Here is a 27,318-nt window from a genome sequence, read left to right on the forward strand (position 1 = left end):
AACTAAGCCATAAGACACCAGCCTCCTCCTGTGCCATGCCTGTCTGGATGCTACCGTGTTCCCACCTTGATGATAATGGACTGAACCTCTGAACCTGTAAGCCAGCCCCAGTTAAATGTTGTCCTTATAAGAGTTGCCTTGGTCATGATGTCTGTTCACAGCAGTAAAACCCTCAGAGACCACCACATGCTGGTTGTTTCTGCAGAATACGTGCTCTTTGTTTTTGCATACTGTCTGAGTCTGGAGTCTTCCTTTAGCAACTTTTGGACCCTTACAGGTTGATCTCTGCCCTCCGTGTATACATGCCTACACATACACACACACACGTAAACAAATGTAAAAGCTGTTTAGAAAAACAAATACTTTTGAGTAGAAGGGATAAAAGAGACCAGTGGGAGGGTGCCATGTATGGTGGTGATTTTCAACCCAATGCCACCCCTTACTTAATACAGCTCCTCATGTTGTGATATCCCTAACCATAAAATTATTTTTGTTACTACTCCATAACTTTGGTTCTGCTACTGTTATGAACCATAATACAAATATCTGATATACAAATAGTCTTAGGTGACCCATGCGAAAGGGCCTTTCAATCCGCAAAGAGGTTGAGAACCACTGGTTTAGGGCAAAAGCCAAGTTATGGGAGTTCCAGCTGACCAGGCTCTGCTACAGGTGCCAGAACACAGCGAGCCAGGTAGCAATGAAGGGCAGAGGATAGTCGAATGAGAACTGCCCCCTTAGGCTCCTGTGTTTCTTTTTTCTTTTTTTCTTTTCTTTTTTTTCTTTTATTGGTTTGGTTTTTCGAGACAATGTTTCTCTGTGTAGCCTTGGCTGTCCTGGAACTCACTCTGTAGACCAGGCTAGCCTCGAGCTCTCGAACTCAGAAATCCACCTTCCTCTGCCTCCCAAGTGCTGGGATTAAAGGCGTGTGCCACCACCGCCTAGCAGGCTCCTGTGTTTCAATGCTTGGTCCCCAGGGAGATGTAGCCACACTGGAGGAGTTGTGTCACTCGGGGGTGGTGGGCTTTACATTTGAAAAGCCCATAGGATTCCCAGTTACAAGGTCCCCACCCCCACCCCAATGTGCTTGTGGACCAGAAAGTAAGCTCTCCACTACTGTTCCAGTGTCATGATTGCCTGCTTCCATAATGATCACGGACTCTAGCCACGACCTGACTATTTTTCCTATAAGTTGCCTTGGTCTTAGTGTCTTATCATCCCAACAGAAATGTAACCAAGAAAGAAGGTTAATAAATATGACACATTAGTAAAATAAGATAAAGGAGTTCAGTAACCCCCAATCCATCTTCACAGAGATGACAGGAAGTTTGAGTTTTTATTGACAGGAGAAACAATGGAAACCATTGGAGTATGCAGTTGTCAAGGCAGACAATCTTGGACAGATGAGTGGGTCTTGCTAGGTGGTTAGAAATCACTGGGTTTGAGCTGGACACATTGGCCCAAGCCTGTAATCCTAGCATTGGGGGGTGGGGTTGGGGGTGGGGGCAGAGGTGGGAAAGAATCCCAGTGAGCTCAAAGCGTATCTAGTCAACATAGACTAAGGGTGAGTCTCCATCTTAAAAACAGAAAAGAGGGGCTGGGAGATGGCTCAGCGGGTAAGAGGGGCACGTGCTGCCCTTGCGGAGAACCTGCGGTCTTTTCACAGCATCCATGTATTGGCTCACAATCTTCTGTAACTCCAGTTCTAGGGATCCAGCTTCTAGCTTCTCAGACACCTGGCATGTATGTGGCACATGCACATAAAGTAAAAATGAATCTTAAAAAAACATTAGTGCGCCGGGCAGTGGTGGCGCACGTCTTTAATCCCAGCACTTGGGAGGCAGAGGCAGGCAGATTTCTGAGTTCAAGGCTAGCCTGGTCTACAGAGTGAGTTCCAGGACAGCCAGGGCTACACAGAGAAACCCTGTCTCGAAAAACAAAAACAAACAAACAAACAAAAAAACATTAGTGCACACTTCTGTATCCAGCACTGGGAGGCAGAGGCAGGTGGATCTCTGTGGGCGAGTTCCAGGCCAGTGAAGATTGCATTGTGAGTCTCTGTCTAAAAAAAGAAAAAAATATCAGCCGGCTTGGAGATCACTGAAGATTGTCCTCTCCCTCAAGACCTCATGAACTCTTTAGGCTCCTCCTCTGTCCCTGGTGCCAGGTTTGTTATGTAAGCAAAAAAACCAGAGATAGATAGGAAAAGGAGGGGGGTGTATCAAAATTGCCCCTCTATAAAATTTGAAATTCCATGTGAAACAATAGCTACAGATTACACAAAAAGGTGGGCAGTGGGAGGCACAGGGCTTTGCCCAGACCCATCAAGGGAAGATTATTTTCCTCTTGGTAATATGTGAGTGTTTTGTTGTTGTTTATTTTCGTTGTTTTCTGTTTTGGAGATAGGGTCACATCCTATGTTGGTCTAGAACTTAATATGTAGCCTTGAACCAGAGGATCTTCCTGCCTCAATCTCCCAAAAGCCACACCCAGCTCCATGGCTATTTTTTTTAAAGATTTATTTATTTTTATCTATATGTGTACACTGTCTTACACTGTCTCTGTCTTCAGACACACCAGAAGAGTGCATTGGATCCCATAACAGATGGTTGTGAGCCACTATGTTGTTGCTGGGAATTGAACTCAGGACCTCTGAAAGAGTAGTCAATGCTCTTAACCACTGAATCATCTCTCCAGCCCCACTGCTATTTTTTTAATTAAAAAAAATTACATAGATGTGTGTGTGTGCATGTGGCGCGTGCTTGCACACACATTTGTGTTCCACAGGCCACATTTGGAGGTAGAGGATACTTCTAGGAATCACATGTCTGCTTCCACTTTGTGGGTCCAGGAAACCACATTTAGGTTGTGAACTGAGGAGATGGCTTGGTGGTTGGGAGTTCTCCCCTTTATAGCATCAATTCTCTGAGTTTGAGGTTTTCTACATCAACAATAACATACTTATCAAAGGTCAGTCTTTCCTAATAACTATAACTAGGCACTTCCCATGTGGATGTAGAAATAAAATCAAACTGGCCATCAAAAATCCACCCTGAAATTAAAAAGATAATAGATTTGTTTGAATATTCCTAATACAAACAGAAATAATTCATACAATACAAATACATACACACAGGTACAGAGCCAAACAATCTACCTAGTTTTGTTTTGTTTGTTTGTTTTTAAAAACCAGAATTTTGGTTGGTTAAATTACCAAGTTCTCTTACCTTCACATTGTTGGGATAGACAGTATTTTCAATTATTATATTCTTAGGCATATTAGCTATGTTACGTACTAGTCAAATACAGAGAAAAAATAAATATATATTAAACCCAGTTCATAATGGCTAGGCTTTAAGGTTATCTGTGGTCCAGGAGGTTTTCCCTTAATGGCTTTAAAAGGATTTCCATGCGCAGCTTGTAACGGATCACAGCAGGCCAAGATGGTTCCACGAGGGGAGGTTTATTAAGAGGGTGGGAGAGCAGGAGAGAGAGAAGAGTAGAGAGGATAGAGGCCGGCCATGACCACATGGAGAGAGGGGGAAAGAGAAGGGGGGAGGGGAGACAACAACCTGCAGGTGCATGGGGTCGAGGAGCAAGAGAGAGAGGAGGGGGCCAAGCAGCCCCTTTTATAGTGGGTAGGGTTACCTGCCTGTTGCCAGGTAACTGTGGGGCGGAGCATACCTGGCCACTGCCAGGTGACTGTGGAGGTGGAGTTTAACAGATTACTAACAGGCTTTACCAGCCATTTTTGTTTCTTAAAGATGCTTTCCAGTCTGCTATTCAGCCTCTTCTACATCAGATTCTAGCAATGCACCTTTCAAACGATAAGGGAAAATTAATATTTGGCTCTTGTGTACATAAAATATGATGCCTTGTCCTCTGAGGGAGCCTAGAAAGAATACCACCTTACACTGAGCCTTTAAAGGCTGATTAACCGATTACAACTTCACTGATTACTACGGAGAGATTGGAATGTTGCAGGTCCAGAGCCTATTTATGGTTTTCCTCGGGCTATCTTTATCTCTTCAGTAGTCATTCATTCCTTCATCCCTGCTCATCTGACATAACATCCTGTGATTATCTTCACAGGCCTTTGGTTTCTTAGCTTCCACCAACCCAAAGGCTAAGGCTACCATAAGATAGCATCAGACCGAAAGAAGAGATTTTCCTTCCTCTTCTTTGCTGTAACCTGTTGTCCACAGTTTGATCTGTTGCTGTGATAAACACCAGGACCACAAGCAATTTGAGGAGGATACGGTTTATTTCAGTTTATAGGTTAAAATCCAGGAAAGAAGCTCAAGGCAGGAACCTGGAGGCAGCAACTAAAGAAAGATCAGAGATTTTTCCTTACAAGCATGCTCTCTCTGGCTTTTGTTCAGCCAACTTTCTTACATAGTCCAGACCCGCTTGCCCAGGGGTAGTACCACTACAGTGGGGTGGGTCCTTCTATATCAATTAGCAATAAAGATTTATTAGCTGATCTGATCAGAAGATTCCCCAATGTTTCCACCAGTGTATTTGAGACTGCCTTAGTTTATGACTTTATTATTTTATGTGATGGATGACTTGCCTACATGTGTGTCTGTTCACCATGTGTGTGTGCCTGGTGCCCACAGAGGTCAGAACAGGGTGTCAGAGACCCTGGGAAATGGAGTTACAGAAGATCGTGGGCTGCCATGTGAGTACTGTGTTCTTTGTAAGAGCAGCCAGTGCTTTTAACTGCTGAGCCCAGACTCCTGGCCCATTTTGTTTCTTCCTTCCTTCCTTCCTTCCTTTCTTTCTTTTTTCTCTTTTTTCTCTTTTGTTTTGTTTATGTAAAGTCTTATGTAGCTCAGACTGGCTTCAAACTCCATATATAGCAGAAGGTATCCTTGAATGATTTTTTTTTCCCCTGAGACATTGTCTTTCTGTGTAGCCCTAGCTATTCTAGAGCTCCTTATGTAGACCAGGCTGGCCTCAAATTCTCTTCTGCCTCTGCCTCTCCAGTGCTGTGATTAAAGGTGTACACCAAGCCCAGCCTGACCTTGAACTTCTTATCTTCCTCTCTTAGGATAGCTCATTGTGTGGCCTTCTAGAAATTTGGCGGAAATTTGACCTTCAGCTAGGACAAGGAAGTAGACTCAAGATCAAACTCAGCTGAGGAATGTGTTCTTTGTATCTTTTTTTTTTTTTTTTTTTTTTTTGGTTTTTCGAGACAGGGTTTCTCTGTATAGCCCTGGCTGTCCTGGGACTCACTCTGTAGACCAGGCTGGCCTTGAACTCAGAAATCTGCCTGCCTCTGCCTCCCAAGTGCTGGGACTAAAGGCGTGCGCCACCACCGCCTGTCTGTTCTTTGTATCTTGATGAGTCTTGTTAAGACCCTGAATACAGTAATCATGAGACCTTTGTCTATGCGTTTTTGTTCCTTAAAGTCTTTGTTTATGCCTTGGGACTGACCTTATTCTTTGTATGTACCTAGAATGGTATAAAAACGGAATAGAAAAAACCTAAGCCCACTTCAGCCTCAGCACTGGCTGGCGTCGTGTTATAATGTTGTCTCATTGTCTTTTCTTTATTCAATCCTTGTTCCCTCCCTTGAGACCCTGTTGACTGACTGAACTGGCTTGGCCACACTCTCTACAGGCCAAGCACTAGGATCCTAGGTGTACACCACCAAGCTCAGCCTGACCTTGAACTTCTCCTCTTTCCTCTACAGGCCAAGCACTAGGTGCATGTAGACCACTAGGCCTGGTTTTATGTAGTGGTGGAGTTCAAACACCAGACAAGCATTCTACCAACTGAGCTACAATCCCCAGCCCTTGAGTATACTTCTACTGAAAAAAAAAATCCTTCTATATATAGCATTTCATATTACCTATTGAATGAAATTGTTGGTTTTGGGGTGGAAGTCAAGAAAACTCACTTCCAGAGACAAGCTTAAAGATGAAAGCCTTATTTTCTGAACACTCGGGTAGATAGATGGCCATTTTGGAATCTGAACTTCGTTCTCCAAGGGAGGCTGTAAATTTTTAAAGGATGGGAACTCAAAGCAGGGGATGAGGGGGTAGTGGGGAGCTGCAGTGTTATCTAATTGTATTTTGACATTATGGGTTAAGCAAGGGAGCACCCGTTGGAGATTGGGCTGTATCCAGGGCACCTGGCTTCAAGGCCAGGTCTTCTGGACTCTGGCCCGGAATTTTAGAATGATAAGGGAACAAAGGAGTGAGCAAGCTGCACACAGTCGATTAGGGCATAGCAGGCAACGGTTATATATTTTATAACTTAAGCATGTTGGCTTAGATAACAGAACTTTCTATATTCTTTACTGGCTAACAGAAAATTAAGAAAACATTTGGACAAGTGGGATAGGCATTCGTTGCTAGGTCTGGGAAGATGACCTTGTTTGGCCCTGCCACCAAGATAGAGAAGTTGTCCCAGAAATATCTGGACTCAGACAATTGTTTACAACAGAGGCTGCTCAGCTTTAGGGAAGTCCCCAGCTCCCCTAGGGCCTGAGACCTTGAATTTAGAAAACGAAATGGTAGTACTTAGCCTAAGTTTCTTTTCCTTGTTGCCAACAAAAAGAGGACGTGACTGCTCCAAGATATGTTTGAGGAGGTTTTTATTATAGATAGGAGAGCACAGCCAGAGGCATTTGGAAGAGTCTAGGACAAGGAGAGAAAGTAGTGGGTTGAATTTGGCCAGCAGACTGAATTGGCAGAGGGGAGGAAGGGGTGGGGGAGGGAGGGAAGGAGGGAAGCAGAGAGGGGGAGAGACTGGTGGGGAGAGGCTGGATTAGTTTCCGGTAGTGTGTGAGGTGAGAAGAGTGGCTTTTTTGTTTGCCTGGAACGCGATGTAGCCTAGGATAGCTTTGAACTCCTGATCCTCCAGCCTCATCCTCTTTAGTGCTGGGATTACAGATGTTAACTGATTATTAAATGGCCCAACATAGCCAGTTTGCCTCTGAGTTTGCAAACATTCCATCTCTCCATAATCACAAAGTACTGCCCAGCCACAAATTAACAGTCTGGAGGATCTTTAGTTAATACAGATGTCGCTTCTTCTGAGAAGTGCAATTCGCAGGGGACATGCTATGTCTCTCTGCACCTTTGTGTCTCCTCAGATCACCAGCGCCCCAAGCGAGCCCAGGGTTGTACGCCATGAACCCTCCGTGGCCTCTGGGCTCCACCTTCTTCCCTGAGTGGGCCGTGGGCGGGGCCACTTGATGACGTGAACTGGGCGTCCTGCGAAGGGCGGGCCCTGTTTCCGGCTTGAGAATTCGTCGCGTTTCTGAGGCGACGCCTCAGCGGGCAGTTAGCCACCGTGCAGGGAGCTGCTCGGAGCGGTGGGTCTCGGCCCCAGCGTCACCATGGGGGCCGTCCTCGGCGTCTTCTCCCTCGCCAGCTGGGTGAGTCCCGAGGCCTTGGTCCTCCGGGGCTGTAGGCGCGCGGGGAATGGTTGTCAGGCCGCCCAAGGCGGACCCTACAGTCTCGGAGGCTGGCAGAGAGGAGCGGGCAGGCCCGGGGCTGCCCGAGCCTTGCGGAAGCCCAGGCCTGGTAGGCGACGTCCCGAGGTCGGGGTGCGATGGTCTGAGTTGCCTCGGTGTGGGCAGAGGGTCGCGGGAGGCCGGGCCGCCATTGTTTACAATTTACGCCCCGCCCCCGCGAGCCTTCCGGACCCTGGGTTCCGGCGGCCTGGCGACGCCGACGTTCCAAGGCGGGGGTTCACAGAGTGGGTTGAAGGTGGTATCGTGTAATTTAGGGTCACTGGGGTCATCTTTCTTCATAGCTCGGCATATGCCAGCGCTACAGAGTGGGTTTGGGATCGCGAATTTGAAGTCAGCACCCCTGCAGGTCTCGAGCAAAAGAGACTGGCTGTAGGCATTTATTTAATTAGAAGCCCCGCGGCCTAAATATTTTGGGATTAAACAAATCTAGCATTCCTCTCCAGAGCTGTAGTGAGGATAAAGTGAAGAAATTAGTCAGATCACTTTGTCAATAGTAGAACATTTTTTTTTTTCTTTTTCGGTTTTTTCGAGACAGGGTTTCTCTGTGTAGCCCTGGCTGTCCTGGAACTCACTCTGTAGACCAGGCTAGCCTCGAACTCTCGAACTCAGAAATCCACCTGCCTCTGCCTCCCAAGTGCTGGGATTAAAGGCGTGCGCCACCACCGCCCGGCCAGTAGAACATTTTTTAGAAGTTAATTTTAGGATCTCTTTAATCTATGGAATAATCTAACAAATCTGCCTCAGAGGAACATGGTAGCTTGAACCAATGCCTAATTGCTTCTTCCCGAACTAATGTAATGAATCAAGGACTCAGTCTCTGCTCATATCAATGGCATGTCTCAGGGCAGAGATAATGTCGCAGATATCTTGTTCATTTCCCCCGGGTTTAAAACCAAAATCTGAAAATATCCTATCCATGTGTTCATATCTAGAAACTCCTTGCATATTTTGTTAATTCAGTTTTTACCCAGTAGGGGGTTAGTATACTATAGTAGAATGAGAGAAGAGAATAATATGAAATTACAGGCTGTGGAGGGCCAGGCATGGCAGATCGTTATTCAGCACTTGGGGAGACCTTGTCTCAAAACAGGGAGGCCCAAATTATAGTTTATGGGTAGATCTTTAGAGGCTGTAGGCTTAGTCTCCAATTGCCAGTACTTAACCCATTTCCCATCCCCTACCAAAAGGGGATGCAGGATATCAAGGAGCCAAATCTCATAGATACCCATCGTATGCTTTTATTTTTTAGGTAATGTCTTACTTGTTTGTTTGTTTGTTTTTCGAGACAGGGTTTCTCTGTGTAGCCCTGGCTGTCCTGGAACTCACTCTGTAGACCAGGCTGGCCTCGAACTCAGAAATCCACCTGCCTCTGCCTCCCAAGTGCTGGGATTAAAGGTGTGCGGCACCACTGCCCGGCTAGGTAATGTCTTTTGTCATTTTGGGTGTTTAAGATCGAACCCAGAACACTCATCTCTGAGAGTACCTCCAGCTACACTTCCAGTCCAGTCTTAAAGTCTAATTAAAGATTTCAAAGGACTTTTGTATTTGTCTAATATTGCCTTATTGTATTTTTAAATTTTGCCTTATTGCGATAGGTCAACAGATACTCCCTGAGTATCCCATGCTGGCCTTTCATTCACAGTCCTCCAGATTGAGCCTCCTACTGGGATTGTAGGAGTGTGCCACTCCTGGCAAAGAAGTTTGGCCTTTACTTTTTTTTTTTTTAAAGAAGGTTTTACTTGGTAGCCCAGGTTGGCCTTGAATTTGCAGCAATCCTCCTACCTCAGCATATCTAGTGCTGGAACTACAGGTGTGAGTCCCCACTACTGGCATGTCTTAACAAAATACTTCAAATTATTATTTGGGGAACAAGATTTCACTGTTAGCTCAGGCTGTCCTACCTCAGCCTCCTGAGTGCTGTGGTTACAGAAGAATTGCACTTTCCTGGCTTGCTTTTTTTTTTTCCTGAAAAGAGTATATGTAAGACTGAGTTCGTGATGATGAGTAACTCAGACAGATGATTAGGTCTTGCTGCTTGTATATCTAACTTAGAAGGGAAAGAGGAAGAGGCAAAGAGGGGATTTTAGCATGAGGACAAGGATTTTTTTGTCTTTTGAAAACCTAAGTGGGATAGATTTGTGGTGTTTGTTTTACAGCGGGATGAGAAGTATTCTCCCCTATCTTTAAAACATCTCTTTAAATGGGATTTGTGGCCACATTTTCTAGAAATTGCTTCTTTTAAGTCCAGTGAGGGAGACTTAAAAGAAGGTTTTGAGGCTAGGTTTTTGGCCTGAGCAGCAGAAGATTGAGTTCTTCATTTATGAAATAGAGAAAAGATAGAGCATATAGTAACAGGTAGATTGCACAATAGTTACTAGTTTCCTACTATGCAAAGGTGTAAAGTACAACCTCCTCTGAAGGTATTTATGACACAGAAATAAAAAGGTATATTGGTTAGGGTTTTACTGCTGTGAACAGATACCATGACCAAGGCAGCTCTTACAATGACAGCATTTAATGGGTGCTGGCTTACAGGTTTAGAGGTTCAGTCCATTATCAAGGCAGGGGTATGGCTGTGTCCAGGCAGGCATGGTGCAGCATACCTGAGAGTTTTACATCTTCATCCAAAGGCAAACAGGAAAAGACTGTCTTCTAGGCAGCAGGAAGAGGGTCTTAAAGCCCACGCCCACAATGACACACCCACTCCAACAAAGCCACACCTCCTAATAGTGCCACTCCCTGCGCCAAGCATATACAAACCATCACAGTTGGTTTGCTGGTACTTTAAAGGAAATCGATCTACCAGATCGGTATAAGCAATTGTAATGGGTGGAATCTATAGATCTGATATTGTGGTGGCTCAGGGTTGTTAACTTCTGTGGTTGAGTAGAGACTGTGTACCTCTGCCCTTTTGGTTTGCTGATAGTCTTTACTTGTTTTGGCTTGTAGATTTGGGCTTGACAGGCCAATAATGCCCAGGATGCAAATAATCCACCAAAGACAGAAAAGGACAAGAGAGAGCTTATTAGATACACTACAGTACAGCTGCTGCAGGCAAAACAATAGAAACTACTGTTCTAAGGGGCTACTTTCATGGGACTGTGTCTCAAATTAGTATAGTTGTAGTACCCTGGGTGGCTATATGAGGTTCATTTCTTTCTTGATTGTTAGGCAAAATTTTTTTTTTTTTTTTTTTTTTTGGTTTTTCAAGACAGGGTTTCTCTTTGTAGCCCTGGCTGTCCTGGAACTCACTCTGTAGACCAGGATGGCCTCGAACTCAGAAATCCACCTGCCTCTGCCTCCCAAGTGCTGGGATTAAAGGCGTGCACCACCACCGCCCGGCGCAAAATTCTTATTTCCCTGAAAAATAGCAGAGTACTTTGAATTAACTATCTGTGCAGGGTCATCAGGTGTTTCTGGGGGTCAAGCCTCAAGCAGAATCTGAACTTACTCATTAAAGAATGGAATAGGCTGAGCACAGTGGCATAGGCCTTTGATCTCAGCACTCAGGAGGCAAAGGTAGGCAGATCTCTGAGTTTAAGACTAGCCCAGCCTGGTTTACAGAGCAAGTTCTAGGGCAGCTAATGACTATATTAAGAGACCATGTCTCCTAAAAAAAAAAATTGGAATGGAATTTTTTGTTGTTAGTTTGTTTGTTTGTTTTCCCCTGAGACAGGGTTTCTTTGTGTAGCCTTGCAACTTGATTTGTAGATCAAGGTAGCCTTGAACTCCATATCTACCTGCCCTTGCCTTCTGAGTTCTGGGATTAAAGGAATGCACCACTATGCCAAGAATGGAGTTTTTTATAGTAGTATTTGAATGTCCTAAAATAAATTGTAGCCAGAGCTTGTTAAGGTTAACTCTTCCTGCTTCTGTTCAGAGGCAGCTCTTAGAGCAAAAGGAGCCTTGTGAGATTAGAGTAGTTCCACCCAGTTGTGTCTTCATCTAGCTTTCTTCTGTACCTCAAGGTAGTGTCTAAATTTTTTTTCCCCACATTGGTCTCATTAGGTCTTAACAGTTTTGTTTTGTTTTGAGATAAACTGCAAGGCAGCCCTGGAATTTGCTTTTGAAGACCAGGTTGGCCTCGAATCTTTTGGTGCTGTTTTTGCCTCTGTCTTTCAAATGTAAAGATTTTAGGCCTGCACCACCATGCCTGGCTCAAAACACCTGAATTACAGTCACCAGATTTGAACTATAATTTGGCTCTTTTGGACTAAGGCTGACTAATCTAGCTCACTCTTCCTGTTGGACACACTTACTGCAGTATACTGAGGCCTTTGTGGGTCAGGGATTGGGCTGAGTACTTTCTATTCTGGACATGCATGCCATTCTTCACAGTGACCTCCTTCACATGAGAGGTGGCATTAGGCTCAGTTTACATCTGAGAGAACTGTTAAGTTAATCAGCTTGCTCTAATACAAATAGTCTGAGACATTTGTAAAAGCTGTAAAGACCATGTCATAAGACTAGAGTCAGCCTCTTTTTTGTATTTAAACGTTTTAGATTATTTTATGTGGCCGGGCAGTGGTGGCGCACACCTTTAATCCCAGCACTTGGGAGGCAGAGACAGGTGGATTTCTGAGTTCAAGGCCAGCCTGGTCTACAGAGTGAGTGAGTTCCAGGACAGCCAGGGCTATACAGAGAAACCCTGTCTCGAAAAACAAACAAACAAAAAGATTATTTTATGTGTAGAGTGTTTTGTCTACATTTCTGTCTATATACCACCTACATGCCCGGTGCCCATAGAGGTCAGAAGAGAAGTTTGGATCCCTGGAACTAGAGTTAGCTGGTTGTGAGCTACCATGTGGGTTACTGGGAACTGAACTCCAGTCTTCAAGAGAAACAACTGCACTTAACTGCTAAGCCATCTCTCTAGCTCTAGCCGTCTACTGTTAATAGTTACTGGTTATAATCTCTACTAACTCTTTCTTGTACTGTGATTGGATGGTCTCACATATCAGTGCAAAGTTGGGTAGTTCCAAACACGAATGTAATGTTGTCTTATTTGGGGGGTGGGGCAATGTTGGCAGAGGGCCTCACCATATAACCTTGGCTGGCCTAAAACTTACTATGTAGACCACACTGGCATCAAATTCATAGAGATCTGCCTACTTTTCCTCACAAGTACTAAAATGAAAGGCATGAGCTACCATGTCTGGCTGTAATAATGTTGCCTTATGAAACCTCACTTTGTGAGCTAACAGTAAACAAAAAGTAGAGTTGTTTGTATTTTTATTACATTGTTTTCACATAAAATATGTTCTCTGTGACTATATTTTGGAAGGTCTTTCTGTTTCAGGCACGGTGTGGTGGGCTCATTTATTGTAATAAAGTCTAAAGGAGGAATATTTTATTAATGACTCCATTTTACAGACAGGAAACTAGGGTTAAATACATTTTTGCTAAAGTGGTGGAAATAATATTGGTCCTAAAGCCTTTGCATTTTTACTTTGTCTTAACCTGTTTTGTGTTGTGAGACAGACTTATGTATTCCCAGTTGTCTTCAAACTTGTGATACTCTTCCATAAGCTTCTTAAATGCTGAGAGTGGGCATGTCTTGTTACTATGCCTTGATTTTCTTGATTTGTAGCCCGTGTAATCTGGAACCCGTGGTCCTTCTGCCTCTGCCTTCTAAGTGCTGGGGATGCCACATTAAATGGGGATTCTGTTAAGACTTCAAAACCCCAGTTTGCCTCCTAAGAGCAGTGAAGGAGCTCTCATGGCCATGGTGTTGCTCTTACAGGTTCCATGCCTCTGTGGTGGTGCATCATGTCTGCTGTGCAGTTGTTGTCCCGGCAGTAAGAATTCCACCGTAACTCGGCTCATCTATGCTTCTATTCTCATCCTGGGCGCTCTTGTGTCTTGGATCATGATGACAGAAGGCATGCAAACTCAGCTGAAGAAGGTAAGTAGACATTAAAGCATCTTACCATGTTGTTTGTTATTTTTTTTAATGTTTATATTTGCCAATACTTTTTTTTTTTTGGTTTTTCGAGACAGGGTTTCTCTGTATAGCCCTGGCTGTCCTGGAACTCACTCTGTAGACCAGGCTGGCCTCGAACTCAGAAATCCGCCTGCCTCTGCCTCCCAAGTGCTGGGATTAAAGGCGTGCACCACCACCACCCGGCCGAAATTTTATTTTCTTTATATGAGTGTTCTGTCTACATATATGAATAAGCTTCAAATGTGTCATGGTACCTGCAGAGACCAGAAAGAGGGTGTTGTGTCCCCTGGAACTGGAGTTATGGATAGTTGTGAGCCTACCATATGAGTGCTGGCTTGGAAACCCCAGTCTTCTGCAAGTGGAACCAAGTGCTCCTAACCACAGAGCCATCTCTCCAGTCATAGTAATTTAAGGCATTTAACATTGAGCTTAAAACTTACCTATGAGGTGTTTGTCTTCTTGCAGACATAGAAGTCAGAATGAGCATTGTTGGGCTCTGATCTAACAAACCAGAGAAAAACAGAATTTAGAAATTACTCGTTTCCTTCTTTAAGTTTTAAGCTTACATTAGTGTTTTACTTAAGAAGGAGTTTATTGTAGCTGGAAAATTTTGTGGGGAAAAAGGAGACAACCTCAGGAAGATGGATTAATTGAGGACTTAACCCATAGCCTCATCCTGAGTCCTGCCACTGAGGTAACCCTGTTCAGAAAAGGGCTTACTAAATAACCCAAGCTAGTCTTAAACTCACCATGTAATCCCAGTTGGCTGGGAACTTGTGATCATCTTACTTCAGCCTCCCAAACTTTTAGGGTTAACTGTCGTGGTCATTTTGTGTGTGGGTGGGTGTGTGGGTGGGTGTGGTGTATGAGTTTTTTGGCTGCATGTCTGTGTGTGCACGATGTGTGCTTGGTGCCTTTGGAGGTGAGAAGAAAGCATTGGTGGCTCCCCTGGAACTGGAGTTCCAGATGGACCGTTGTGAGCAGCCATGTGGGCGTTGGGAACTGAATCTTGGTCCTCTGCAGAAGTACAAAGTGCTCGTCATTGCTAAGCAGTCTTTCCGTCTCAGCTTTTAGTTTTTAAGTGTGATCTGTATGTGTTCTTAGGTAAGAAGATTGTAGTCAGTTGGATGTCAAAGAGAGAAAGCTCACAGTCTTGAAATTGCTAAGGGGGCATGTCTTATTTATTTTTAACAATTCCCTGCTTCATATAGAGGCAGCATTGTTTTGATTTTGATATTCTCATGGCATTGAAATTCCTTGCCTCCTCAGATTCCTGGATTCTGTGAAGGAGGATTTCAAATCAAGATGATTGATACAAAGGCAGAGAAAGAGTGTGATGTGCTGGTCGGTTTTAAAGCTGTGTATCGGATCAACTTTGCTGTGGCCATCTTCTTCTTTGCCTTCTTTTTGCTCATGTTAAAAGTTAAAACAAGTAAAGATCCCAGAGCAGCAGTACACAATGGGTATGTAAGATTGTCTTTCGATGTGTGTGGTTCCTCTCCCTCAGCAGTTAAGATGCCGTTGGAATGGGAACAATGGAATATTTAATCAGTGGTCAGATGTACACATGAACAAAAGTTAATGTCATAAATTTCGATAGCTTTCTTTTAGGTTTCTAGATTTTTATTTTAAAGTACCTCGTAAAATAGGTCAGACACAGTGCTTAGACATTGTATGTTTTCTTCATTTAGAGATAAGCATGTACTTGACATACATAATCACACATGAGTACACACACAGCATACATAAACAGTAAAAAAAAGAGAAAATGTATGTGGGCTGCTGACTCATTCTCTTGGCTCCTCTTCTGACCACAGTTCCTCTCTCACATGTACTTCTCAGCTGGAAGCTGGTGCGAGCTTTGTTATTTTTATTTACTTGGTTTTTTGAGACAGGGTTTCTTTTCGTAGTCTTGGCTGGAACTCACTGCAGAATAGAGTGGCCTTGAACTCAGAGATATGTCTGGCTCTTCCTTAGTGCTGGGACTAAAGGTGTACATCACCATCATCCAGCAAATACTGTGTTTTTTATAGATGTTGTAACTGAAATTCAGAGAAGTTAAATATTTTACCTAAGATCTCTTAAGCTGGGAAAGGTTGAAGATAGGATTTAAGTTATATGTGTTCCGTTCTCAAAGCTTAATACTTCATGGTCTGCCATGCAAGCCACATTGACTGGTTGGTTTGGGTTTTTTGAGACAGACCTCATCAGCTCAGGCTGGCCTTGAAATCATGATCATCATACCTCTACCCCCAGCAGGGTCATAGGTGTGCACCCCCATAGCCAGGCTCATAGGTGTGCACCCCCATAGCCAGCTCAAGACAGAAGTAAAGCTTCTAGATGTATTATGTCATATTGGTCCTGGCCTTTTTGCTAATGAGTTCTGTTGTTATGGACAAAGTATTGTGTCCTATTTTGTAAATGTAGGATTGGAGGATAATTTCTGCCATAAACATAATAATTAATGAATGACTCTCCATGTAGAACTGTTAGAACTTGTAATTCTAGAAAAAGTATTATCTTTATGTGCTAAAACTAGAATGACTCTTAAATTTACTCATAAATGTGAGCGGCTTATCTTGCATGCTGATTGTTCTCTCCCAGAAATCACCCAACTCCTCTGCCGCCCAATTCTGCCTCCCACTTGTAGCTACTAGCAAGTCACCCATCCTTGAGTTACCAGGTTATTTTTATCTAGTGCCATTCTGCTGTGTGACTAAGTCCGTATACTAAGTCACACATAGACTGGGTATTGAAGAAACTCCTCCAAGTTCCCCAATAACCTATCTTCTTCCAGGATCTTTTCCACCAGGGTCCCTTTATATAATCACATAATGCTGAAACTCTATGTTCTGGGGAACTGAAGGGAGCTAGTGGCTTTTCCCCTTTAGGACCTCCATCTTGCTATCCATAACTGTTGTCTGTTGTGGCTGCCTATGTCTATGGTACTGTAATGCTAATGAAGCTCATCCGAAGAGTTGAGTCTCCTCTTGCTTTCTGCTGGACCAGTATAGCTTGCTTATAATACTGTGTGTGGGGGAGGTGAGATCGCACCTATGGCGTGAATGTTCTGGACAGCTGTTCTACGGCGGAACTCTAGCCTCAGCCTTTTTTTTTTTTTTTTTTTTTTTTTTTTTTACTTTTACTTTTACTTTTTATTTGCTTTACTGAAACAGGGTTTTGGTTTATTCTAAAGCCCGTGCTGTCCTCGAATTTGCTATCTTCATACTTCAGCCTCTTGAGTAACTGGGATTACAGGCATGTGTCACAAGGCCTGGTTTAATGTATTTTCTGTAAAATATTGAGAGAAGTAGACTGGGATCAAATGAAGAAACAAGCCTAGATATTTATGTTGCAAATACTAGTTGGGCTTATTTTTGTAATCAGAAATGTATTTTTCTCAGTGTAAGAATGAAAATTTGCATTTCATAAATGAATTTTTATATTTTAATAGGTTTTGGTTCTTCAAAATTGCTGCCATTATTGGTATCATGGTTGGATCTTTCTACATCCCTGGGGGCCATTTCACAAAAGGTATGACTTAATACTGAGGGGTTAATATGCACAACTCTGTGGTAATTAAGAACTGCTTTTCTCTTTCTTTCTTTCTTTCTTTCTTTCTTTTTTTTGGTTTTTTGAGACAGGGTTTCTCTGTATAGCCCTGGCTGTCCTGGAACTCACTCTGTAGACCAGGCTGGCCTCAAACTCAGAAATCCGCCTGTCTCTGCCTCCCAAGTGCTGGGATTAAAGGCGTACTTCACCACCACCCAGCAAGAGCTGCATTTCTGTTAGTGATTTGTAGGACTGGCCTTTAAGACATGATGTCCAGTTGTATAACTACATATTAAGACAATAATGGATTAAAACCAGGAGGTAGTCCACTTCTTTGCTTTTCTAGAACTATATGTTGTTACTATTTGTTTATCTTCTCATAAGAAGTTCATCAGAGAGCTGCCTTTTCATCATGCTGCCTTTTCCCTGTCTTAATTTGCTTCTATACCACGGCAACAGGTGACATCTGACAGTCTCCCATGTGGTTTTCCCCCTCCACTAAAAATAAAGGAAAAGCTGTGGAGTTCTTTGGAATGTGAGAGCCTATTGAAATGACTAAGTAACACCATCTTGTCTTACCTGTGTTTGTATCTGCCTGGACACCCCTATTTCACCCCCAATAGCTACATCTACCTTGGCAGCACATTTAGACTGTCCATGATCTTGATCATGGTTCAGATATATTAGCCGAAATAATTTCATTTGTGCAAGCTTAAACAAAACTAAAATAATTAGAGGAGAAATATAAATAAATTGTCATGTGTTGTCTGGAAAATATTGCTAAGCTCTGCAGAAAGACAGATATTACTCCAACCCCACTCAAACACTGATGTAATTGTGGTTTTGTCTTTAAAAAGTAATGTACTGGGGCTGGAGAGATGGCTCAGTGATTAAGAGCACTGCCTGCTCTTCATAGGTCATGAGTTCAGTTCCCAGCAACCACATGGTGACTCACAACCATCTATAAGGCAGTTATCTTTTCGCATTCGGATGTATATGCAGCAGAGCACTCACATGTTAAGTAAAATTTTTAAAAAGGACAAAACAACAGCAACAGCAACAAAACCTCCCCCCCCCCAAAAAAAAAAAAACAACAAAAAGAAAAATGTACCTCTGAGCTTGAGCATCAAGATACATTTTGGAGGCATTAGCTTATTCTTGGTCTGTCCATTTTTAAAGGACTTTTATACTCTTAATGGGCTAAAGCATAGTCATGAGTAACTGCCTCTTGTAGATTATTTCACTAGGCTCCTTTTGGTACAGACTAAAACAAGTTTTAAAAGGTCTCAGAGGGTGAAAGCTAATTGCCATGAAACCTGATGTCCAGCCTGAACTTGAACCCTGTTATCTCGTAAGGAGGGAACTGAGTCACAGAAACTATTCTCTGATGTCTGTGCGTGTGCGTATACATGCACGCACACAAATAGATTAAAATGCTTCTAAAGACATGAAATCCAGCACGACATTCCTCAAATACTTGTAAATTTGAAATGATAAAAGTCATACTGTACTGCTGGAAATAGATGATAGAATCTTTTACCCTGTTGATGACTGCTCACAAAGTTTGGCAGTCACTCTGAAATGTTATTCTTACAGTGAAAAATAACTTTTCTTTGTTTACAGTCTGGTTTAGTGCTGGAATGTTTGGGGCCACTTTCTTCATTTTCATCCAGCTGGTGCTCTTGGTAGACTTGGCCCACTCTTGGAATGAATTATGGGTAAATCGAATGGAGGAGGGAAACCCAAGGCTCTGGTATGCTGGTAGGTATCTATACTCACCTCAGAGCCTCATACTGCTGTCTTACGTAGGGTGTATAGTAACGTCTCCAGTTTTAATTATATAAACTCTCAATGTAAGATTTCTATTTTTTTAAATGAATGTGGGTGTTTTGCCTGCATTTATGTTTGTGCATTCTATGCATGCAGCTCCTATGGAAGCCAGAAGAGGGCATCAGATTCCCCTAGGACTGAAACCCACGCCCTCTGGAAGAACAGCCAGAAGTGTTCTTAACCAAGGAACCATTTCTCCAGCTACTGTAGCTGCCTTTTACCAGTTATGCCTGTTGTGAATTGTATGCATCACTGGAAGATGAGCATACTAAAATCAGTTGTATTCTATTAGTTTATAATGTAACTACTTCTGTTGAGGTGCTAAGCAAGAACTTTCAGATTCAGAATTATACAGCTAATTGATTATCCATGTGAATGGAAAAGAACACTTCTGCAGATTATTTGAAAGTAGCAGATGAACTGTTTTCCCAGATCAGAGAGGTCATGTCATTACTTGCGAAGGGAGCCAGGTTAGAGTAGCCAGTGGCTACAGAATGAAATTGTCTCAAAAAGGGTCGGTTTTATTCCGCAGACATAGTCCCTGGCATATAGTTACTATCAGCTCTGACCTTGTTTGAGGAGATGAGCTCTGTGTAGCAGGCTAGCCTTGAACTTGTGATCCTTCTGCTTTAGCTAACCAAAAACTAGGATTACAGGTACCCACCCATTAGGCCTGACCCTGACCGTGCTGTTGAAAGACTGGGATACATACACACTTTTACTTAGTGGATTTTGGAGTTTAATGGTGAATCATTTCAAAATAGTATGAAACTTTAACCTTGGGGCATTTCAATGTTTCCTGTGGCTTACTGCTCACCATAGGAATGACTTAGGTGTCTTCAGTTGTACAGCATGGAAGAAAATGGATCTGACTTGTAGCCATGGTTGGTATGGTGGACACTGTCCATCCTTGTTTCCCCTTTCCAGCCTTGCTGTCCTTTACAAGCCTCTTCTACATCCTGTCGATCATCTTCGCCGCGCTGCTCTACGTCTTCTACACCAAGCCCGACGGCTGCACGGAAAACAAGGTCTTCATCAGCCTGAACCTGATTTTTTGTGTTGCAGTTTCTATTGTATCCATCCTCCCCAAAGTTCAGGTATGGAGGTTCTCTGCTTTCTCCCGTGAAAGAATGAATGTGGCTAAGCTTAAATTCCAGACAGGGACAACACTGGTTATCAGTCCTTAGTGAATCAATGAATTTATATCAATGGCTAGCTACTTAATATTTCTCCATATCATGTTTTAATCTTTGAAAATATAGCTTAGTAAGCAGAAGCAGGTATTGAGTGGTGATTTTTTTTCCTTTTTTTTTTAATTTTATATTTTGAGATGCTCTCACATTATAGCCCTAGCTGGCTTAGTACTTACCATACACTCCAGGCCTTGAACCTCAGGACCACCTAGTTGGCATGTGCCACCATGCCAAGCTGAGTTCCTATATTGTGATAACATTCATTTACCGATCATTAAAAACTAGGTCTTGGGGCTGGTGAGGTGCCTCAGTGAGTAAAGATGCTCTGTGTCCTGAGTTTCGTTCCCTGGAACCATAGGGCTGATGAGAACTGACTCTTGCAGTTGCCCTCTGACCTTCACACAGCTACATATAAATAAGGGTGATAATCCCTAAAGGAATTGGAGGCTAATCTAGAAAACTGTAGTGCAGCCCTTCCGCAAGAAATGAGGAGGAAGTGTCCGAGATGCCTCAGCCAGTAAAGGTGCTTGCCAGTTGACCTTAGTACCATATCTGAAACCTCATAGTGGAAGGAGAACCAACTCCTGACCTCCAAACTTGAGATCTCCCACCACGCGTGCGAGACACACACACACACCATATTTTTTTTTAAAAAGCATGAAGGGCTAGGCTGTAGCTTGGTTGGTTAATAGAGTGCTTTCTCAGCCTGCATGAGGCCCTGAGTTTGATCAGCATTGGGCAAGGTGCTGCACGCCTGTAATCTTAGCATTCTGGAGGTGCACGCTTACGGGTCAGTTTTTCAAGGTTGTCATCTTTGGCTTAGTGAGTTCAAGGCCAGCCTTAGATTACATGAGATCCTGTCTCAAAATAAAATTCTTTGTTAACTCACATTTAATTACTTGCTGGACATTGTACATCTCCAACTCCAGCAATGCTCGAGGTTGAAGCAGAATTGAGTTTGGGTAACAGTATCCAGAAAAAAAGAATTAGTACGAACAAAAAGAAAGCTGAAGATTCCAAGAAGTGGCGGGTAATTTAGCTATCTTGTGGTAGAGTTGAGCAGATTTTTTTTTCATATAGAATCTAGAAAGCTAGGCAGTGGTGGTGCATGCCTTTAATCCCAGCACTTGGGAGACAGAGGCGGGCAGATCTCTGTGAGATCCAAGACAACCAGAGCTTCACAGAGAAATTTTGTCTCAAAAAACCAAAAAAAAAAAAAAAAAAAAAAGACTAGAAACTTTAACAGTCTAAAAACCTTTGTGTGATATACAGAAGTTCTCAAGATTATGAAATGTTTTTCCAAACCAATAGTAGGTGCATTATCTTCCTTACTATTTTATAGAGTAACTCAAACAGAAGGGCTGCCTGTAAGATTGCAATTTCTGACAGAATTTCTGTCAGATTTGACTGCATCCCATGGAGACACACGGGCTCTCAGAAGGTCATCCATTGTGACCCAGTGACATTGTTTCTGTTTTAATTCCACAGGAACATCAGCCTCGCTCTGGCCTCCTGCAGTCCTCCATCATCACTCTGTACACCCTATACCTCACGTGGTCCGCCATGACCAATGAACCTGGTAAGGGGATGGCTGACTCTTGATCAAGTACTCTTGGTAGTGTGCACAGTAGAGCTGGAGCAGATGTGGCACAAGCAGTGCAACTAACCTTTACTGTGGTTCTGTCTGCTCACACCAGCCCAGTGCACAGTGTAGGCTTTATCTAACCTAGACTAAGTCACACAGTTTAAAGTGTAAGGCAGGGATGAGCTTGTTTGGCCTTTTGGCGGAATTTCTGTTTTCTCTCCCCCAACCAACCCCCATGGGTCCCTTGATTAGGTCCCTTTTTTGTAGTCCTAGCTGTCCTGTAGCTGGTTATGTGGATAGGCTGGTCTCACAAGGATTCTCCTTTCTCTGTCTCCTGAGTGCTGGGATTAAGGAATTACTTCTCAATAGACTATTCTACAGACTCTTCTTCATAAGTACAGATGACTGTACGATCCTTGACCGCCAAGATGATAGTGATTATATTAAGCAACTGACAAAATAAGGAGAAGCTCCTGATTGGAAAGCCTGAACACCAGATTGAAACACTGTCAAAACAGTGAAGTCACTTATCAATAGACATTTATAAAAACTAGTGTTTATTCTAAATAATAATATTATTTAGTATTTATTCTAAAGCTAGATCATTGATTGTGATGTAAATACTGTATTGACTGCTGACTTTCAGGTTCTTCTAAGCATAGTTTTCCTGTGTTTTAAACACACTAACTGGTGTGTAGACAAGCCCCCTGATTCATTCTTGGTGTGAGCAAGAGTGAGCTGTAACTAATGGTAACAAACGACTGCCTTTCAGAGCGCTCCTGCAACCCCTCCCTTGTGAGCATCATCACACACTTAACTTCACCAACTGTGTCTCCAGCGAATTCAACCACTCTTGCTCCTGCCTATGCTCCACCATCACAGAGTGGACACTTCATGAATTTGGATGATATTTGGGGACTGGTTATCTTTGTTTTCTGCCTTATATATTCTAGGTAAGTCCTAGGTAAGACGTGCTTAATACAATATTCTCATGAAAGTGAATAATATGTTTTTAAAGCATTGTGAAGAATTAAAATAATGTAGGGAGTTTCTGTTCATATGCTTTTGTTTTTTCAAGGCAGGATTTCTCTGTGTGTCGCTGGCTGTCCTGGAATTCTTTGTAGACCAAGCTGGCCTGGAACTCACAGAGATCTGCCTGCCTCTACCTCACCAGCGCTGGAATTAAAGGCATATGCCACCATACCTGGTTCAGTATAGTTCTTTTTAATGAAAAGTTGTTTACATATCTTGGCCAACCCAGCTGTGTGAGTTTCCTAAAGTTAAGAAAATTCTCTCATAATCCTTGTGGTCTTCTGGAGGTACCTATCTACATAGAAGATAAAAATCTTCATTTGATTATAGATGAGCTGGAAAAGGGATATTCAAAATTATCTTTTAGGATAAAACGCAATGATTTGGGCAGGAAGTATTAGTTGGAATGTAGAGTGCTTGTCTGGTGTGTGTTAAGCCCTGGGTGTGGTCTCCATAATTATTATAAATTTTTTTTATACGTTCTTATTTCCTCGTTTATATTAAGTAAAGAACTGTAAGTTCAGTAGTCCCTGGCAGAAAACCACAGCTACAGCTTCATTCATACCCACTCTCCCAGTCCTTTCATCCTCCCGTACAATACAGTGTATTAGATTACCTATATAAAAACAAGAAACATTCAAAATTAGCCAAGATAAATGTATTTCTATAAATTGGCAAAATAAGAAAGACCAATATATTCTCCTTTTGAATCTACTTTTACCATAGGTAATATTTTGGTATATAATATTTCAGACATTTATCATTTTAGTCTGAGTAGCCTTCCAGTTTATGTATAGATTTATTTTTTTAACCATTTTGTGTGAATGTTTTCCTGGGGGAGCAATGGTTGCACCATGGTGTGCATGTGAAGGTTAATAGACAACTTGAGACATGGATCTCTCCTTCAGTGTGGGTCCTGGGTGCTGAATTGAGATTATCAGGCTTAGCAGCAGGCACCTTTACCCTCTGAGCCATCTTGCTGGCCTAGAGATCAGGAAACTGTACCCTCAGTTAGGCTGGCTATTTTTGAGCTTTTTGTTGTTGAGACAAGAGCTCATGTACAGGCTAGCTTCACACTTGGTGAATAGCCTACGATGGGCTGGAATTGGTCCCTCACCTCCCAGTGGGTAGGTGTGTGCCCACTGCATGATACAGAGGCCATAGGACAACTTTCAGGAACTGGTTTTCTCTTTCCCACTCTGCATTCCAGGGGTTGAGTTCAGGTTGTCAGGGCTGCACAGTATGCACCACCATTCTAGCTCATTTGTTTTATTATCTGCAAAATGTCTTGGGTTTTGCTTTGGTTTCATTTACTTTTATTTATGTGTGTATGTTTGTCAGCTTGTCTATGTGCACCATTGAATTCTTGAACCTTCTATATCAGCCCCTGCGTGTTGACTCCACCATAGTGTAACTTGAGCTATAGAGATAGGTGCCTTCTGTATATAGGACCCGGCTGAAATCAATTACTAGCTATCTCTTTTCTGTTTTTCTTTTTCTTTTCTTTTTTCTTTTTTTTTTTTTTGGTCTTTCTATTTATTTATTTATTTATTTATTTATTTATTTAGTTTTTCGAGACAGGGTTTCTCTTTGTAGCTCTGGCTGTCCTCGAACTCACTCTGTAGACCAGGCTGTCCTTGAACTCAGAAATCCACCTGCCTCTGCCTCCCAAGTGCTGGGATTAAAGGCGTGCGCCACCACCGCCCGGCTAACTATCTCTTTTTCTTGTCAAATTTCTGTAGCTAGAACTTTTGGTACAGTGTTAAATAGTAAATTCAAAAGTGGGATCTTTTCTTTTTTGTTGACCTTGGGAGCGCAGTTTTTATATTTCACCATTAAGTCTGAGGGCGTCAGCTCCATCAGTTGAAGAAAGTTTATATTCCTACTTTGAGTATTTTCAGAGAGGGCTCAGTGGTTAAGAGCACTGCCTGCTTTCCTAGAGGTCCTAATTCCCAGCAACATGGTGGCTCATGACCATCTGTAATGGGATCTGATGCCCTCTTCTGGTGGGTCTGAAGAGAGTGATGGTGTATGTTTATTTTATGTAATGGGGGGAATACCAAATTTTGTCACATGCCTTTTCTTTCTTTTGAAATAATCATATAGTTTTTGTCCTTTGTATGTATTTTTTTTATTTATTCATTAACTTGTTCTTCCGTGAGCATCTACAGTGCTGGCAATCCAGCGATGACTGTAGCTAGCAAGGCAGGATTGACAAGTGTTGGGGCAGGACACCTAGAGAGCTGTGAGAAGTGAGAGGAAGCTTCTCACCCAGCCTAGAAAGGGATGATGTCAGGGAAGAATTTCAAGAGCCTATGACACTGAGACAGAGACGTGAAGGAGCTGGGAAGAGCTAGGTGGTACAGGACAGGCATAGCAGAGGCACTTGTGGAGTTGTAGCATAGACCCTGGGCAGCACGTTTCTGGAAGTGAGCCATGGTGTAGCAACTACTAAGAGTACTGTCCTAGAAATAACAGGCAGCAGGTTATTGGGCAGAGCTTTCAGCAGGCATTCTGTGTCCAAAGTAGGAACAGCCCAGAAATAACTACACATGTGAGTAAAAGAATCATTTCATCTAAAACAGTTCCCTTTTGATGTGACTTTCTTGGGATTACTTTCCAGCATCCGTACTTCAAGCAACAGCCAAGTTAACAAGCTGACCCTCTCTGGGAGTGACAGTGTTATCCTTGGTGATACCACCAATGGAGCCAGTGACGAAGAAGATGGACAGCCTCGGCGGGCTCTAGACAATGAGAAGGAGGGGGTGCAGTATAGCTATTCCTTTTTCCACTTGATGCTCTGCTGTGCCTCCTTGTACATCATGATGACTATAACCAGCTGGTACAGGTAGGAGGCCTAGACAAAGGTAGAAGAGCACTCGGCCTTTGGGAATGCTCATAACATCTGTGAACTGTCCTTACCGCGGAGCCCTTTGCTGCCTCAGAAAAAGAAGCTGTCTGTAATCCTTTTGGTGTCTTTGAGATAGCCTAGCTTCAAATTTCCATTTTTCTAGTTCTGCTATAGCAACCTGACTTCTGGGATTCTGAGCATGTGCCAACATCCCCTGCTTGAAATAGCCCAGTTGGAATTCTTTGCAGTTGAAATTATTGGTGGTTTTTTCTAGAGAAAGAAAATTATGTCTATGACATAAAACCATTCAATGTGACCTTGATAATTTTTTTTCTGTGCTTCTAGAGGCCATATTAAAGTGTTCTGGTCAAAGTAATAATGTCCTAAGGAAGAACCATTTCAGGGACTATATTTCCATTTTGCCAGTAATTAGAGTAATTCAGATGGTACTGAATAACATTGCTATAACATGTTATTTGAGAGTCAGAGTCCTTTGGCCATAATAACTGAAAGTAGCTTCTCAACTCTGTACTAGAACAGTACTAGGGTTAATGGTGTCAGCTAAATCTCACTGTGGGGTTTCTTGGTGTTGGCCAGGGTGGGTGGAATGGAGGGATGCAGCTTTGCAATACTAATCTTTTTTCTCCCTATTCTCTTGTTTTCTTAGCCCGGATGCCAAATTCCAGAAGGTATCCAGCGAGTGGATAGCTGTGTGGGTCAAAATGGGCTCCAGCTGGGTGTGCCTCCTCCTTTACCTCTGGACTCTTGTGGCTCCCCTGGTCCTTACAGGTCGGGACTTCAGCTGAGCTCAGTGTGTCAAGGACACTGCTAAAGCTGAAAGAGTCTCCTTTCCTGAAAATGCATATCCATTTTACGTTTCATCAACTAGACTATTAAGTGAACGCTTTGCAGATTTGGCTGTCTTCAGGTTTATATCAAAAGGCAAGATTGAATAATGCTTGATGCAGAGTCTGAGCTTTCATATACATACATACATATTATGTTTATTTGTAAGGCTATAGCACAAAGGGAACATTTTTGTGTTTTAACATGAACTACAGCTGTGCTGTGAAGAGAATTCTTTATAAAGACCTGTAGATTCCTACAACTTTGGTTTAAGTTGTAAGTTAGAAGATTGTTGGATATTTAAGGCTATCTTTAATATATTTCTATTACTGTCTCCTTAAAAACCAAAAAGGAATGCATTAATCTACATTTCCCTTCTTCAGAGGTGTATCGTCCCGGTTCTTGGCAAGGAATCATGTATGTAGGTCCTTCCCTGGAAATGCAGCTGCTCATAAGGCTGGGAGAAGGCTGTTGAGTTCCTTTACTTACTCTTTATACTACACTGATGCTGCTTGATAGGAGTCTGTCAGATATGTCACCCCAGTAAATGCTTTGTAGGTCTGATTAAAATGAAAAGTTCACTTGGGAAGCAGTGCAGTGTTATGTAATGATCTTGTTTATGAGTGTGTAAAAGTCAAAGGCATGTCAGTTTATCACATTTGCAACATAAAAAAGTACTTAATTAAAATAGATATTTAGTTTCTTGTGTGTTTGTGTATTTGTTTAGAAAGGGTCTTTTCCATATAACCCGGACTTCCTTGGAACACAGACCATCCTGTCTCAGCTTCCAAGTACTGAAGTGTAGGTCTGTACCACCATAAGGCTCCTTCTGCAATGGGGTTGATAGGTTTTCTGTCATTATTTGCTTGTTTGGAGAGTCCTACATCAATCTTCAATCTGACATTTCAGGCAGGATGCTCCTCTTCTAATACTTAGAATTTGACTAGTAAAGTTTTAAGTTCATTTAGAAACTATCCCAAATATTTTCTCTGGGGA

The 27,318-nt window shown here is 42.7% G+C and overlaps 1 protein-coding gene across 1 annotated transcript; it reads left to right on the forward strand.

Annotated features, from left to right (window-relative positions):
* The first annotated feature begins 7,260 nt into the window (after positions 1–7,260).
* Positions 7,261–27,028, forward strand: Serinc3 (serine incorporator 3). The gene is made up of 10 exons (XM_028769668.1): positions 7,261–7,390; positions 13,233–13,394; positions 14,703–14,896; positions 16,888–16,967; positions 18,609–18,746; positions 19,743–19,912; positions 21,497–21,587; positions 22,366–22,546; positions 25,249–25,473; positions 26,144–27,028. Exons 1-10 carry the CDS (start codon positions 7,352–7,354, stop codon positions 26,280–26,282), a joined length of 1,419 nt encoding a protein of 472 aa, XP_028625501.1. The 5' UTR covers positions 7,261–7,351; the 3' UTR covers positions 26,283–27,028.
* The last annotated feature ends 290 nt before the right edge of the window (positions 27,029–27,318 follow it).

Source organism: Grammomys surdaster, unplaced genomic scaffold, assembly GCF_004785775.1.
Source record: "Grammomys surdaster isolate TR1022 unplaced genomic scaffold, NIH_TR_1.0 193, whole genome shotgun sequence".
In the NCBI taxonomy this organism is placed as follows: Eukaryota; Metazoa; Chordata; class Mammalia; order Rodentia; family Muridae; genus Grammomys; species Grammomys surdaster.

Coding starts and splice junctions, on each gene's coding strand:
- Serinc3 (XM_028769668.1), top strand. CDS start 7,352: ATGGGGGCCGTCCTCGGCGTCTTCTCCCTCGCCAGCTGG. Junction 7,391..13,232: donor TCTTCTCCCTCGCCAGCTGG/GTGAGTCCCGAG, acceptor TTGCTCTTACAG/GTTCCATGCCTCTGTGGTGG. Junction 21,588..22,365: donor CGCCATGACCAATGAACCTG/GTAAGGGGATGG, acceptor ACTGCCTTTCAG/AGCGCTCCTGCAACCCCTCC.